The sequence below is a fragment of the Atractosteus spatula genome, chromosome 19 (genome assembly GCF_055471065.1).
Source record: "Atractosteus spatula isolate fAtrSpa1 chromosome 19, fAtrSpa1.hap1, whole genome shotgun sequence".
NCBI classification, from domain to species: domain Eukaryota; kingdom Metazoa; phylum Chordata; class Actinopteri; order Semionotiformes; family Lepisosteidae; genus Atractosteus; species Atractosteus spatula.
The window spans coordinates 9,430,395-9,447,735 of record NC_142724.1 but is presented as its reverse complement, the minus strand read 5'-3'; the positions used below and the strand labels follow the sequence as shown (position 1 = coordinate 9,447,735).

The 17,341-nt window shown below is 40.9% G+C and overlaps 1 protein-coding gene across 1 annotated transcript in view; it reads right to left on the bottom strand.

Annotated features, from left to right (window-relative positions):
* Positions 1 to 17,341, bottom strand: part of col20a1 (collagen type XX alpha 1 chain) — a 61,903-nt gene that overhangs the window by 43,526 nt on the left and 1,036 nt on the right. The window contains exons 2-4 of the mRNA XM_088937419.1: positions 13,122 to 13,220; positions 6,915 to 7,019; positions 2,337 to 2,480 (exon numbers count right to left, since the gene is read on the bottom strand). Coding sequence (XP_088793545.1) covers positions 2,337 to 2,480; positions 6,915 to 7,019; positions 13,122 to 13,197 — 325 coding nt within the window. The 5' untranslated portion in view covers positions 13,198 to 13,220. The remainder of the gene's footprint in view (positions 1 to 2,336; positions 2,481 to 6,914; positions 7,020 to 13,121; positions 13,221 to 17,341) is intronic.

The following is a 17,341-nucleotide window of genomic DNA, read 5'->3' as shown; positions in this document are numbered from 1 at the left end:
CTTCACATTTTTTTTCTTCTATATATGGCTATATGCACTGCATTGCCTATATGGGAATGTTGTCTATATTGCCCTAATAGGAAAAGTTTGAAAGAAACTGAGTACTATTTTCAAACTCTTGCACTTGCCTTTCATTCCAGGGAAGCATTTTATCAAATAAATTGAGTATTTATTGGGTATTCCTGACTCTTACCCTAGCTAAGCCCAAAATAATGCTCACTGAGGACACCATTGAACAAAAGATTTCCATTAACGGATTTCTTGACAAAAATCCAAATTTAAGCATTAATGATGCTTTCTCATTAGTTTGGGGAGGTTACTATGTCAGATCTGACTGTTATTGTCATTTGCTGAAGTATATTTTCCCCTGAAATGGGTAGAAGGTGGTCTTGATATTTTGAAGGTAGACTGAACCCCTAACCCTAACCTTCCCAATCCTTAGCTAGGGTTAGGATTAGAATTCCCTCAAACTGTAGACAAGTTGTGATGGCATGGCTGTGTTTCAGGACTGAAATGAAATGTAGGAAAAGTGGTATTTCCAAGTTAGCTTCACATTTTTTTTCTTCTATATATGGCTATATGCACTGCATTGCCTATATGGGAGTGTTGTCTATATTGCACTAATTGCAAAAGTTTGAAAAAAACTGAGTAGTATTTTGAAACTCTTGCATTTGCCTTTTATTCCAGGGAAGCATTTTATCAAATAAATTGAATATTTATTGGGTATTCCTGACTCTTACCCTAGCTAAGCCCAAAATAATGCTCACTGAGGACACCATTGAACATGAGATTTCTAATAACGGATTTCTTGACAAAAATCCAAATTTAAGCATTACTGATGCTTTCTCATTAGTTTGGGGAGGTTACTATGTCAGATCTGACTGTTATTGTCATTTGCTGAAGTATATTTTCCCCTGAAATGGGTAGAAGGTGGTATTGATATTTTGAAGGTAGACTGAACCCCTAACCCTAACCTTCCCAATCCTTAGCTAGGGTTAGGGTTAGAATTCCCTCAAACCGTAGACAAGTTGTGATGGCATGGCTGTGTTTCAGGACTGAAATGAAATGTAGGAAAAGTGGTATTTCCAAGTTAGCTTCACATTTTTTTTCTTCCATATATGGCTATATGCACTGCATTGCCTATAGGGAATGTTGTCTATATTGCCCTAATAAGTCCTGTGTTTCAGGACTGAAATGAAATGTAGGAAAAGTGGTATTTCCAACGTAGCTTCACATTGTTTTTCCCATATACCGTATTTTTTCAATTTAGGTTATGCATGACATTGTGGAGGTTCAGGATAGAAGATGTGAGAAAGATGTTCTTAACTTAAATAGAATAGGGGTCTACTGAAAGTGTGATATTGATCAACTTCAAGGGTTTCTTTTTATCAGAACAAGTGCCCAGTCTCCCAAGCTGCTCTGATTATTGGATGGAATAAAACTCACTTAATGCTCCAAATACACGGAATTCACAGCACTTCAATTAACAGCAACACTGTAGTTTTTTCATTCTGTGACAACTTTTGGCAATGTCTGATACAGGGCTTAAATTAATTTAGAAAAGCTCTGATGTAATCCACAACAGATGCTTGCATAGATGTATCGTATGGTAAAATGTCAATTATCATTAAGGGTAAGTTAGCAGGGATACCTGGTACCTGATACGAGGGATAAGGGACCAGGATCTGGTACTCTTATTACAATTGTGCCTTGGAAAAAGAAAATAAAATTATCGAAGAACTTGCAAATGTTCTGTACTATAACTGTATACATCTGATGGTCAGGCCAGAGATCACTGGGAGTGTCCCACTGAGACTAGCAGGAGACTGAGAAGAGCCCTGTGCAGAAATTGATGGTGAGAACATACTGTATTGTATATATAAGTCACACATATTTTTTGTCCATTTGCACACTTACACTGTACATTGTAGAGAATGTAAGTGAGGCTAGTAGTTATTGTGGGTGGCACGGTGGCACAGTGGTTAGCGTTGCAGCCTTGCAGAGTTGGGGGTCTTGGATTCAATTCCTGGGGCGCTACCTGAGGCGAGTTTGTACGTTCTCCCTACATTCGCGTGGGTTTCCTCCAGGTGCTCCCCTATCCTCCCACAGTCTAAAACCATACTGGGAGGTTAATTGGCTTCTGGCAGAATCTGGCCCTGGTGTGACTGTCTCTGTGTGTGTGCCCTTAATGGACTGGCATCCCGTCCAGGCTGTACCCTGCCAGCTTGCCAAGGTTAACGAGAATAACGAGGCTCCGGCGCCCTTACTGGATAAAGCAGTTAGAATATAGGTGGAAGGAAGGATGGATAAAGGTTGGTGCTGAGCTTTGGCCTTACTGGTGAAGCTGCGCTTGGCAAAGAGGCGCTCCTGGGTGCCGTTGAGCAGGAATATCTGCAGCGTGTACTCCTGCGCGGGGACGAGGCCGGCCACAGTGGCCTTCGCGCTGTTGGTCGTCAGCATCATCTCGTGCTCTGTCTCAGCTTTCAAAGGCCAACATGGGGGGGGGAAAGAAAAAGAACAAACAGGAGATGACTGTGTCGTGCAGTCATGCAAGGATTCTGGGGACAAGCAGATCTGTTTTCAGCACAGGGTCTGGGTCCGCAGTACAAGGCGTTCTTCAGAGGACTCTTTCTTCAGAGACTGGTTAAATAGTGGCTCAACAAGACAGTTGTCTCAAGCAGGGAGTCTGGCTTGCTTGTCCAACCCCCTCAGTGGACAGATCATTAAGTCTGTTACTAATTAATCCCAGTTTTGATCAGGGATTTGTGTTAGCATTCTTATTTTCCTGAATGGAAAGTGTGGGTGGAATTTGTTCTAACTTAACTGCAAGCCTATATAACTGCTAAAATAAACCACAAGAAACATTTTACTTTCCTAGGCAGCCACCATGCTAATTTGTGCTAATAATGTTTTTTTGTGTGCTTTGAAATTTCCTTTTCTTTTGATCTCACTTTCACTATAACATCTCCCTGCCACAATTTTGCCTATCGCCACAGATCCATGTGACAGTGACAGAGGGGGGAGCATGAAAGATGCACAGGAACTCATTCAGAATCTAACGAACAGCAGTTCTTTCAGTAAAATATGGTATATGAAACTGTGAAAAGAGCTTATGAAAAGCTCTCTGCGGTCCTGCATTGGACTAAGCTTCTATTGAAGACTCCTTGGATGAATGCTAATTTGCTCTCACCATTTCACAGCACTAGAAAGCAGAAACAGCCTAGAGTCTAAGTCTGCTTCATGCATATTAAGTCAAAGTCAGGAGGTGCAGACTCATTTTTGCTCATGAGCATGGCATAGCTATACTTTGACCAGTGAAATGGGCTCATCTATAATTGTTATAAGGAACAACTTTCAGGGTTATGATGTTTTTAAGAGCAAGCAGAAGTTGCTGTGGATCATGGGTAATGTGACAATTGATTAGCTGAGACCATTTCAGAATGACAGAAAGTATAATCATAAAAAACATCTAATTCTGTTAAGCTTTTATATATTATGGATATATATATATTACATAGATCAATATCTTTCCGTTCAGTTATGTTGCTTTTTAACAATAAGCAGTAGCTATAAACTGTGGCTGATAACTTTTACATTATAAACACTGATGGTTTTTCTTTGCTCTGCAAAGTGACCCCAGCTACAGTAGACAAATGCTGAAAGGTAAAGAGGCGAGAACAAGTCTGAAAATCATCTGAAAATAATTAAATACAGCATTGACAAACAAAATATTAGTGAAGAACTCCAAAATATCTATTATGCTGTCCCTTGGTAATTGACAAAAAAAGTCCACAGGTAGATGTATACAGTATGTCATGAATGACAAGCTGCTATTCATAATTAATTGAAATCATAAGAAATTATAATGTACATTTCTAATTTAGTTATCTCTAATTACTATTTTGTTATTGAAGTGAAACATGTATGTATTGTACATATCCAGCACTACAAGGCTTAACTGCATTGTGGAAGGAATTAAAGTAAATGCTGGTGTGCCTTTACCCAAATGTATAGTAAGACAGAAGAAAGCTGACCAGCTTTAACAGCTGTAGTAACTAATTTCTTTCTACAAGGTGTTATGTGTCACATCTAAAGACAAGATCAACACTCACAGTGTGAATTCAACTTTTGTCACATATGAAAAGATGGAACAAACATTCACAAACACATCCTAAAACAGGACAAACATAAGAAAAACCCTTGCAGTGTGTCTATTCTGCAGGGCAGACCCTGCTCATGTTGCTGTACTTACTGAGCTCAATAGAAACTGAATCTGCAAGACTGTGCTCCCACAACAGTTATCAATAAGTAAGTATCTATATGTACTTAATTAGTTACTACTGTTGTATAGTGTTGCTGCTTAAGGGATGTTTTAAAGATCCAGTTTTTAAGATTAAGCCTGTTTTTGAAGTGGTTTGGAGGCCTGTGCTTTTCTTCCGTCTGTCTCCCTGGAAGGCTGGGCTCAGGCCTGCCCAGACAGGGCTGAGGTACTGGGAAACTGGCTGCGTGCCTATCAATCATCATTCCCCCACAAGAGAGGCCGCTCGCTCACACCACCTGCGTGTCACAGAGCAGTCTGGAGCTGACTCAATGGGGAAATAATTTCAGGGAACCTTGTCTGTCTCACTGGAAGTGAGGGGCAGGGGAATGGAATGGCTTCCAGTCGTAGCTCTTAGCAAAAAAAACAAAACAAGTTAAAAAAATAAAACAAGTAAAACGCATGTTGTGCTATTTTTAATCAGCCTTGATCCAAGCTTCTCTGTTTGAACCCTACCCTTCTGTTTCGCCATCACTAATCCCTCCTGCCTCTACAAGAAGTGAGCTGTCTTTCTGCTGAGCCACTCTGTAACATCTAAATAATCCTACAGTGCTGGATTTCCATCACCGTGGGGAAGAGCTAAGTCTCACGCCAGCTAAGTGTACAGTCCTTGTACCCACCACAGTAGTGATGGATCCCGAGATGCATCTGTAGGGCATATGAAACATCCTTCATGGTGTTCCCTCAGAGTGGGAAAGCACACAGCACTTTAGACTGCAAGGGCAGGGAACTACTCTGGGGCACAGCTCCACTTGCAGTGCAAGGCGGAATTAGAGAGGGTCACTGCATTTAACAACATAAAGGCCAGCTCTTCATATTCAAACATTCATAGGGCATTGAGCTTCCCAAGCTGGCAGTGCACAGGTAATAATAATAACAATAATAATTGCTTACACTTATATAGCACTTTTCTGGACACTCCACTCAAAGCGCTTTACAGGTAATGGGGATTCCCCTCCACCACCACCAATGTGCAGCATCCACCTGGATGATGCGACGGCAGCCATAGTGCGCCAGAACGCTCACCACACGTCAGCGATCAGTGGGGAGGAGAGCAGAGTAATGAAGCTGTCACGATTATAGTCCCCCCTCCTTAAGGGTGCTCCAGCCCTTTCACTAAGACTTTATTCTCTGCACCTGTTCCCTATTCCCAGCCCACCTTAAAAGCCAGGCGCTGACGCTCATCCGGGCTCCGCATCTGATTTCCATATCGTGCAAGTCCGGGACCTGGAAGCGCCTGGTCCCGTTAAGGTTTTAACCTCTGTTCCCGTTCCTGTTCCCCGTCCGCCGGTTCCGACCCGGCCTTCGTGGTTTTAATTCTTTCTTCTGATGGATCTTCTGGTTTTGGACTTACCCTTGTGTTTTGGATATTCCCTAAGGACTACTCTCTCGGATTGTTCGCCTCGGCCACACCTCCCCCGTGCACCAGCGCACCTTGGACACGCCCCCCTGTCTTCAGCCCCGTTTTCCTGCATGACGTTTCCCTAGTGTTTCCCCACTCCGTCGGACTGTGTCGTCCGCATAGGGTCCGGAAAGAACTGTTCGTTACAGAAGCCAATTCATAGAAGGGGATTGTTAGGAGGCCATGATTGATAAAGGCCGATGGGAAATTTGGCCAGGACGTCGGGGTTACACCCCTACTCTTTTCGAGAAACGCCCTGGGATTTTTAGCTGAAAGCTGCCCAGGGCAGGTTCTGGATTAGTTCTGGCTCTTTCTGCTCTCAGCGACAGCGCTCCCTGTGACTTCACAGGCATCCCGCCGCAAGCAGGGCCCAGATCTCTCGTCCAGGGCTGTACAGTCTGAGGAGTGTTTAAAGATAAAGAGCTCGAAGCTGGGCCAAGTCAGAGGAATGCACTCGCTGTCTGTGGTTGCAGGGCTTGTAGCTAGGAATCGCGGGTGGAAACTGATGATTCAATATTTGAATATCTGATTATAAAATACCCTGATTTGATTTGAACATGTATTGGCCCAAAATGCAGTGATGGTAGCATTAGTTGGTTTTTGAATTCTTTCTGAACAGCACTGGAGCAGTTCTTTATTCTGAGGTAAATGCATGTCAATGACAGGGTCCTGCTCTTCCTTGTCTTGACATGACTCATAGCTTGACGTAAGATGTATTTAAAGGATTTTGTTTTCTTTTGTATGTGATAGAAAATGACAACTGCAAGAAAATCAGAAAATAAAAGAAAAAATCCATATCCGTCCTTCCCCATTCAGCTTTTCCGTGTAAACTCTTTAAAGGGAAAGTTCAGTTCAGACCTGAACTATAGTGAATTGCAGTTCAGAACCTATTAGGTTCCTGTATGCTGCTAAATATCTCTGTAATGCTCCTTTGCCACAAGAAATTGGTCCAATCCATGTTCCTCCCCTGTCTTCCCTGGTTTCTCAGAAAGGGGGAGTTGCTTGTATGGACAATTTCTGACACATATTGCCCACTGCAGTGTCCAAAGACACACTAAATTCAAGGTTTACTTTGTATGATCTTTGATCACAGACAGCTCTTTTGTTCCCTGGTCTCTGGGTGAAGGGCACAAGTGAGCAGGCCCTCTGGTGAAGTCTGGTGAAGTCTCTCCCTCCATCCACCTCATCTCCTACCTGATAGCGGCTTCACTCGGACCCTGTAGCCCTGAACTGGTCCCTCCGCCTCCTTCCACTTCATCTGCAGGCGGTCTTCCGACAGCACAGTCAGCTTCAGCTTCCCTGGGAAAGAGCACACCAGACCTGAGCTACACATTTCGGACAGTCAGGAATAAACAATTACTACCCCTCCATCCTTTACTGTGTGAGCTCTAGCCTTCCCATTATGTACTAAACTGCACGTACTTCAAAATATAATGTAAGAAAATGTACACACAGCTTGTACATACAGTACAGTTTACTGGTGTTATTACTACAGTTTTGCCTTTACTGAGATTTAAACAAAGTATAGGAACTAACACAAAATGTATTATTGGTCAGCATGATAAAATCCCTTTCCTTCTCTTCTGCCTCAGCAGAGAACAGGAATCAGAGTACTGAGTGTCCCATAACAAGTATAGGGTGGGTTCTGCAATGAATGAGCTAGACTGTGCATCAGAAATACACCAGGTCCAGTTCAGGACCCTGACCAACAGGCAGACAGATGGACAGGGAGGTGGGCAGTTGGTAAAATATAATACTGTATTCACAAAGGCAGAAAAAGGTGAAGGGCAATTGAGGCAGGCGGTGTAGCTGGACAGTGGCGGACATGACAAACGTATGGTCTTGACTATGCACCACTGTATGTGTGCTTCTGTGCGCCGGGCGGACAGCGGTGGAGCTCTGAGTGCAGTGTGGAGAAGGGTAATTAACAACAGGCAGCAGGAGAGCCTCCCCTCTCTGCAGAGCAGGCACTGCCTTGTACCACCTGCCTCGCCTCCCTGTGCCCCATGTCAGACAGACTTCATCATGAGGAGTACACATGCCCAGGTAACCCAGCCATGTCAGGGCAGCCACGGTACAGATATGGGGGGGTAGCGTGGTAGACATAGATATGTGGGGGTAGGATGAAGGATACTGGGTGACCCAGTGTCGTGCTGACTCAGAGTGAGAAAAGAGAGAAGCCCTTCTTGAAAGACACCCACTTCAATATTATAGAAAACAACAAATGTATGCTGGAATACATTTGCAAAATGCATTGCCAAATTACACATAAAAGAAAAAGCATTTAAATTATTATCATTTCAGATATTCTGTGTATATTTCAGGCACACATTCAAATATGTTAAAATATGTGTGCAATACATGACAATAGTAATAGTGACACAGTGATACAATTTTAGGATATCACCATCTCTCATATGGGATTTAATCCCAGCCTTTACTGTCACATTAACTGTTAACTGCAACTGCTAATAAGTTCACTTAGTGAAATACATTAAGGATATTGCCTGGATAGTATGGAAAGTTACTAATGTTTATCATTTAGCTAATTAGAATTGTTATTTAGATTACATACTGTAGAGCACCATACTCAAAGATCCTCTTTAAGGATTCATCAAGATTCATTCAGTCTTGCCATATTGTCACGTCATGTCATTTATCAAACCTCTTTGTACCGTACGGTGTCGCGGGAGGCCGGAGCCTACCCGGCAAGCAACGAGCACAAGGCAGGGTACACCCTGGATGGGGCGCCAGTCCATCACTAGGACATAATACAGCCCTGCTTGTCAAAGGTAAGCAGTCATTGCTGCAGTCAAGGCGCAGATCTGTGGGAGCGAGAGGCCATGTTCCATGTGAGGTCAAAGTGGAAAGATGGTGTAAGCGAGAGATCTGCATTTCAGTTCAAAGAGCCGAAGGAGCAAGTAAGTCGTCAAAAATAGATAAAAAATCAAAGCCTTCTGAGGCTTTTTTTGTGAAATCCTTGGGGCAACGTCTTGGAAGCAGAAAGTTCCACTGTCCTACCCAGGAAAAAAAAGTGAATCCCATCGTTGTTTGCAACTCATTTGCAATATTTCCAGTTGTTGCTCCCTGTGCCCAAGAGCAACAATTTCCCCCTTTCACGTACAGCTCTTGAGCCCTAGTGATCATCCACAGCAGCCATCCAGCTGGGTGCCTCATCAAGTTCATGTTTTGTTCTGCTGTATATTAATAATCATGAAGAAGTCAGCACAGGAAGTATATTTGTGGAAAGGTTAGCGAGAAGTAAGATGCAGCGGCAAACTGACTGAAGCAGACAGAGGGAGTATGAATGAACTGTTGTGTCTTGTCCGTTTGTGAGACATCAGTAGCTTCAGCCTTCATTTTTCCTGGAACCATTACACAGTGCTGAGTGTGTGTTAATAGCACACTGGCAGCAAATGAAAGGAAACAGCTTCTTTAACTGTGTCTTTGTCTGAAAGGGTAACAATAATTCCATTTCAAACCCAGGCATGACTAGAATCCTCATATATCAAACTTCCAGGGATTCCGATGTTTTAAGGCCAAAGGCATCCATAAATAAGAAAAATGTCCAAATTTTCCTTTATATGAATCATCTTAATCAATGCTTCATACTATATATATATATATTACATTTATACTGAATCCTGCCAAATTATTATGAACACCAATACAGCTGCCAAACACTTATTTACATGTGAGAAGGTTCTGTATGTAGCAATCAAATAATATTACTCCAAGCACACCACAAAAGCAAGAAATGTACAGTGTATTTTTCCACCTCTGTGATAAACACACTTTGACTCTGCCAATCTTCATTTCCACATTTCCTTCATCCCAAGGACAAACTGATCTTTGCCTGCCTCCCAAGAGTAAACTGCAATTGATATGAACGCAACTTTGTTTTCAAAGATATTAGTAACCAAATGTCTGTGAAAAATACGAACTGAAATTTCAACAGCTCAAGCCTCAAACTACATGAAGTGACTCAAAGCTTGGAAAAGGTCTGATTTCAACATCTACGATTGGACAATAAACCAAAGCAATTTAAGTTCATTAAACAAAATCTGGTAATATTTGAAAGAGCATAGATGCAAATCCAACTGACCCAGCTAAATTACAATAAACACTTGCTCTCATAACATCATAGAAATCACTGAAATAATCACAGGATGGACATTATTTCCTGAGGGACCTATATTTACTATTATATTCTTTACAGTTTTTGTCAGCTTGCTTGATTGTCCTCACTTCATTTCCACTTTCTTTGAGTGAGGTGAGGGGGATGTTATGTTATCGGGAAGGCGATCGGCATATTTTTAGTAGATCTGGTTGACCCAAAAGCACTACACAATAACGTTCAATGCTTTTTGTCTCGATATTGTGGTTGTTTTTACAGTGTCAGTTATTGCGATGGAAAAGAATCAGTCATAAGACTGTCAAAGTGCCTTAAGCCAGCAATTCTGAAAATACCGAGTAAGCATTCCATGGAAGGCATCCAAATGTACTCCCCCATCTTTGGCAGAACAGCATCTGCTAACACCACAGTATTTCCTATCTCCTGCCTCAGACAATGTGAAATTACTGGACGTCCTATGTGAGAGAAAACAGTATTTCTCCAGCTGTTGCTCTTCTGCAGATGAAAGTGAGGCCCCTGCTGTGCTCTTACATTCACCACAGATATCAGTATTTCCCTCAAACAATGATAGAGTGTTCTGATTGATAGCACCAGACCTTATACAGTAGCTTAGACTGCAAACATTGGTACAGTATGACTATATAGACTCCACACAGACAGATGCCTGACTGAATCTAAACCCCGGTCCCTGGAGCTGTAAGACAGCAGTGCTAGCACACAATCTACCATGTCACTGAAAATATCAAATAAAGTCATAACCCAAATAGCATGCTTTCCTGTTTCTGGGGTGCAATTAGTGCAGTTGAAAATGTATTTCAACTGTAGTACAACAAAATTGCACCAAAGGAAAGTCACAAACCTTGATTTGCAATAGCATAAATACCGTATGTAAACCCATCAAAATAATTAAACATTGTCTCAAGAAACTTCTTTATGTAGACATTTCTTTCCATTAGACAGATATGTTGCACATTTATTATGACAGTAGCTCAAGTCTTAATGCAGGAGGATTGATTTGGAGCACTGCCAGACACATTTGAATAAAATACTCTGAAGTGGAAAAAATGATTCACATTCGTAAGGCGAGTTCCTCTCAATGTACAATGAAAGCACATAGAAACAATTAACCTCTCGTGGGAGGGAAAACAAAACAGCAAAGCTAAATAAGAGCAACTCAAACCTTCTGTACGCAGATAAGCTACAGTTTGAGATCTTTTTCTATAAAAGTTGTGTAATTGTACACACTGACCATGTCTGCACTTGATTTTTCAAAACAATAACATTTTTGGTGTTTCACACCAAACTGTGCAAACTTGTGCTGTCCTGACCTGGCCTCCCAGGCAGGTTTAGGCTGATTGGAGCCTGGCATCCTTTCTTTTAAAATGAAGGTAAAAAATACAACTGAAGACAAAATCTCTACTCTTGTGGTCATAATCATAAACTCTTTTCCTCCACAAATTCCTCCACAAAGGATTGTTCTGCAAAAGGAAAAGAAATTTGGCAGCATGAAAAAAGCACAGGTGGAGATTCACCCATGCAGCTGACACTTCCAAGACCTGTGATACCATAATACTGAGATGTGTTGGGGGGGGGGGGTTTCTAAAGGTGAAATGTTAAAAATTAATATTTTATGTTTATGACCTCAGAGATCTCAATGTTTCTGTATTACACCATTCACTTTCAATTGTTTACCTACAGTATGACAAGCTCAGACATGGAAACTATGTGGAAGTGCCTGTAAAACAGGAGACAGGAGACACTTCTTTACACAAAGGGTTGCAGGAGTCTGGCACAGTCTATCCAGCCAAATTGTTAAAGCTACACCCTGGCCTCTTTCAAAAAGTGACTGGTGAGATCTTCGGATCAAACGGGCTGAGTGGCCTCCTCTTGTTTGTAACTCTTATTATGTTCTTATCTTCTAATACTTTCGTGTAATTTATTTGTGTGTATTTTCATATTCCTTGTTACTTTTTCTCAGACAAAAGACTAAAGCTTTCTAAATTTATAACTTAATTACATAACTCACATAACTATATAGAGAACCTTTATGTTGATTCACAACTTGTGAATTCTTCAAATTCCTTTCACTCTGGCTTGCAAAACACTTTGGGTTTTGGTATGGAAGACTTCTCAGTAGCTTAATCAAGCCCTTAATTTAATTAATAATTGTCTGAGATCTTTATTTCTGATATCAGCTCTTAGAAACAACAAGAGATTTCTAAAAAAACATCTAAGAAACTATCAAATCAGACAAATCTTTTAGTTGCAATTAAGCTCATAATTCTTTGAGTTTTATTTAAAATCAAGCAACTGAGCACTTTGCAAAAGTACATTAATTTCTTGCATGAAGTCTTCTGATTTGTTAAAGTAACACAAGACACTGCTGTACCTTTCTTTGCTGTGACAAAGTTCTGTAAGGATTTTGTAAGACATATGGTAAAAATTAAAATTAGCATCAGGAATCACACATCAGCATCAGGCTGTGCAATTTTGGACCACAGACCACTTGAATATCTTAATCAGGAAATATATCCAGCTGTATTTGGTGCGGCTCAAATGTACATACCGTACAGTACTTCAGTAGCTGACACATGTTTCTGTGCTCATTTATCACACCGTTATAAGAATAGTTTATTGACTTTTCTGGCACTTTTCATCCAAAGGAATTCACATATAGAACGTCACTCACATCATAGAGTACACCTCTGAGGTAAAGCACCCACCTGGTGAACACATAGCAGCACTTCTGCGCCAGTGACCCCACTTCACTGTACAGTATGTCAGAGGAAGCAGTGAGAAATCATTCCACTAATCTAGAGCGAAATGTAGGCAGGCCAGATTGAGGACATCCAGTGTGGAATGCCAATACACTAGGGTTAATGCTCTTACTCTTACAACCAGTGCCATGAAATCTTTTTTAGTTAAGACCTTGGTTGGACATCTCATCCAAAGGATGGGGGCTTATAACCGAGGCACTACTCTTCACTGTATGTGGGTTTTCATCAGTGGAGGGTGTTATGCAAATACAGTACCTGAGTTTCTCTACGCAGTCTCACATATATATCACTTTACACCAAGAAAAGGTACAGTATATCAAATATTAATATATTATATAGAGAGAATATAAATAGTTCATTTTAATTGTTGCTAAAAACATGTATTTTATATTTTTACCTTCGGGTGTGATTGTCTCCCTGCCCTGCTCACACAGGCCCTTGTCGGCGAGGGCATAGCTCATGAGACAGGATGAGCTGCTGCTGACGTACCTTGGCACTGAATTGTCATGGCGAGGAACACAACTATGGCGAAGCAAGTGATCAGGAAGAAGCTGCTGGCTGCCATTGGGAAGGTGCACTCCGGTAGGCCTTTGAGGGGAAAAGCAGAAAATCAAGACTGGCACATACAGTAGCTCATATTTTACTCCACTTTGCTCAAAGATGACATTTTAATTCAGCTCATGCAAGGGACTGGCATCCTGTCCAAGATGTATCCTGCCTTGCGCCTGTTTTCTCCTGAGATAGGCTCCCCCAGGACCCTGTACTGGATAGAGTGGTTGGAACATAGATGTATGGAATTGGCTATAAACTCGTTTCACATTTGCAGGACACCTTGGAAAGGTTTTTAGATCATGGCAAAATTCCCCACTTAAATTGCCCCCTTGGGCATGAGTAATGTATTTTGAATGGATTTGAAACAAGCTCTGTGTGTTGCATCTGAAATAGCAAGCACTAGTGAGTTCGTGGCAGAAAGCAAGGCCAGCCAGCGTAAGATATCCACTGTGTACTGTGAAATAAAGAGGCCGAGACAGATGCTTCACAATAACTATAAGACCTTCCAGCATACTGTGTTTTTAAGAGAACAAATCATACAAACTCCAGTTCGGAACACATACATATACGCATTGTCATAACTTTTACTTTTATTTTTATGTTTACTTTGCGATTTTCGCTCTTTTTTTCTCTCTCTCTCTAGGATGTCAAGGTGGATAGCACTGCAGCCTCCCACCTCCAGGAGCCTGGGTTCGATTCTGCATACCACATTGTTGTTTTATCTTCCCTTTAATTTCCTTCCACTTGTAGCTATAGGAAGCATTGTAGCTATACTGCAGCTCATTTACACTTACTGTAGTTTCTCTAAGGGGAAACCCCTGAGAAATTTCAAGCAGCTGAAAAATCTGGTACTTTAAGCTAATGGGCCCGGAGCTGTCCGATACCTCAAACTCTATAGCAGGCACTATAAAAACGCAGAAGGAATGCCCCTAATACTTGTAATTAGTAGAGGCATTAAAGTTAATTACAAGCTGTATTGGGGGTGATTCTACAACACCTGTTTGTAGTCATTGTGTTATGGGTTCACAACAGTGCAACAAGATGGAACATGAGCTCAGAGACAGACACCCTCACCTTTAACAAGAGACATTTCTCGTAAGGGTGTTTAATAATGTTTCCAAACCTTCTCAACAGTTCACCAAAATCAGGCTCACGAGTGGACAAACTAAGTAGAAATATTTTGTAAATGAATCTTTCACATCTACACTGGCTAACCAAAATAATAGCTTTGGCAAATTTAAAGCCCGCAGGTTTTAGGGAACATTGCTGTGATCTATACCTAAGTGGCAGGTATAGTTACTGTAGGTAGACAGCGTATCATGTTTATAGAAGTTACATCAACAGTCTACAATAACATTCATAAGGCAGCTGGTACATAAGTATTCATATTGATCCAACACATTCTATGATCTAAACTTTGAGAAATTGTAAGTATTATTAATAGTTTTGTACATTTAGTGTGCAATTGTCACGAACAGTTATTAATGTTATTTTAGTACCTCTTGGTGAAGGTGATGTGCATTGTACAAAATAATTTAAAGAAGGTGTGACCAGATTATTTTAGGTAAGATTTGATAGTATACCGTAGTTCAGGGCAGTTTGGAAGTCAGACAGATAGTCTGAGCTTTGACTATGCAGAATTAATGCTCTATGGACAATAAGATTAATTACCTGCAGTCTGCTCTTTTAAAAAGGTTTTTATTCATTTTAAAAATGCTTTCTATTAAAGTCAGGACATCTTCATGCTGATAAGACAAACCCCTTGTAACTGTATTCTGACAGCTGTTCCGGTGTGACTGCCCACTTGTACTGTAGCAAGTAAGAAAGGATTGGTGGTGTTTTTAAAAGGATTTCAGTCCAAAGTTTCTTTATTTCCAATCATCAGAAGACCTTGTCAGTGAATGGTTCTGAAAATTACATGACATATAAAAGGGGAGGTAAAGATAGGGATCTTTGTCTTTTGTTATCCTGCCTTTAAGAGCTATTTATCCTTAATTAGACATTGAATTATTATTATTATTGTCTGAGGTTGAAAACCTCAGAAATCCCCTTGCACAATCCATGTTGGAATGTTTCCATCACGCTGAGGACCCTGAGCCTGAATTAATCCAGCAGTGTCTGAAATCCAAGATAGGAGCTCGTGATACATGCAGATAAATGCTCAACATGCAAAGTGATTTTAAACACAGTTCAGAAGAAATATTAGAATAACCCTAAAGACTGAAAGAACAAATGTATGGTAAAACTGAAGGTAGGTGAGAATTCACTTCTGATCATCTGAAGGTGGATCTTAAATCCAGGTCAGCATGGCAACGCAAAAAGTGTGATATCTGCATCAGTTCCCACATGTGCGATAGGATCCTTTATGACATTTACCAAATATTATAAAGGTTTTGTAATCAATAACATAATTATTATTTACACATTTTATTGAAAATTAATAATCAACAATTAACGATGAACAATTAATAGACAATTGATTAGATAATTATAATTTTTAATTCATTACTTTCTCTGAGAAATACAATGAGGATTATCTTTGCTGACAGACAGCAGTAAAACAACTTACTTGCTTATGCTCTGTCTGCAGGAGGTAAATACTGACGGTTCTTAAGTGATGGCACAGACAGGACCAGAAGCCACACAGGGTCTTAATGTGATTTCTGTCTCTAGGTCCAGGGCTGACTGCAGTTTTGCAGACAAATGTGTGATCATATTTATCACGTTCTGAACTATTGATCATATTTATCATATTAGGATGATAAAACCCATGGAAACTGTCACTCGAATGTATAGATATTTACATTTTGATCAAAAGCGGACAAGTCTTCGTCACCTCTACATATGACCCTAGCTCCATGGACAAGTCATACTATGTCAGTGGTGTCATCAGATACAAATGTCATTTTTCTCTCAGATGCCCAGTGGTTTCCAAAATCACTGATTCTGCCAGCAGGGCTTGACAGGCAGCCCCCTCACCTGTGGTACAATAATCTACTCCTCTCTCAGCTGCACAGAGAAGGGAGGTGACTAGGAAAGAGCTTCGTGTCTGTGCTTGTCATCCCAAGAACCCAAGCAGCCCATGAGCAGGCAGCCTGGATCACAGTGAATTCCACTGACAGAGAGAGCACTATTGTGGTTCATTATCCCATTCCAAACAGATGTGTCACTGCTCCTCTAAAGGATGTGCCAAAGATATCATTAAGGCAAGTAACTGTTCCTTGAGGGGAAGAAGTCTGTCTAATCTTGAGTGAAGAGATCCATAACTCCATGACCACAGTTTATCCACAATGACAGTGTTCTCCCTGAGGAGATGTAAAAGGCATGACGGAGTTTGGGCGTTTAGCAAGTAGCAAGGACATCGACACTGGCCACTTTGGAATAGTGGATCAGCAATGGTACGGACAATAGGACCTCCAGTGGGATCAACTGAAAAGGTGGAGTTATCATCCCACCTGCCTCTGCAGTACATAAAACACTGAAGGCTGAATGAGAACAGTGATTCTTCAATGTCATTCTGAGATTCGGCTGATGATTCAGGCATCCACATTGGTTTCATGAGATCTCGAGCTGTAGTGTTAACTTTCCCTGTAATATACAGTACATGCAAGTGCATTGCTGTGGACATCAGCAATTAATGAATCACTGCCGAGAGACATCAGTGTAGCATCGCATCTTCTCTGGGTTACTTTGGACATGTTAGTGTGAGCCAACGAAGATGTTTAAGAATGGGGGTCAGAGAGCCAATGCAAACTGCAACGCAATTAAACTTTTTATTTTCTCACTGGGTTGCCATGGATTCATTAACAGCCACCAAAAAATGGTACTTGAGAATTATTTACTACGCAGCATTTTGAAAGCACTGGGGATAAAGGCTGTCTTGGTTGTCTCTTATGTAAGATGAGGTTTATTTTTAGTTGAGCACAAAAGAAGGTACTAACATCCATGCCATTGAAGTGTTTCTTTTCTAATTTCAACAGATGGTGATGTTGAAATGAACCCATGCAATGATATAGCAATGAAATTCCTTGACTTATCTGGATCTGATCGGTTGAAAAGCAAATTACCATTTTACTTATGTCCAATTTTGGTTTGTCTTTTCTTTGTTGTTGTTGTTCTTAATTCAAAGCCAGAAAGAAACATTTTTTAAAATTAAA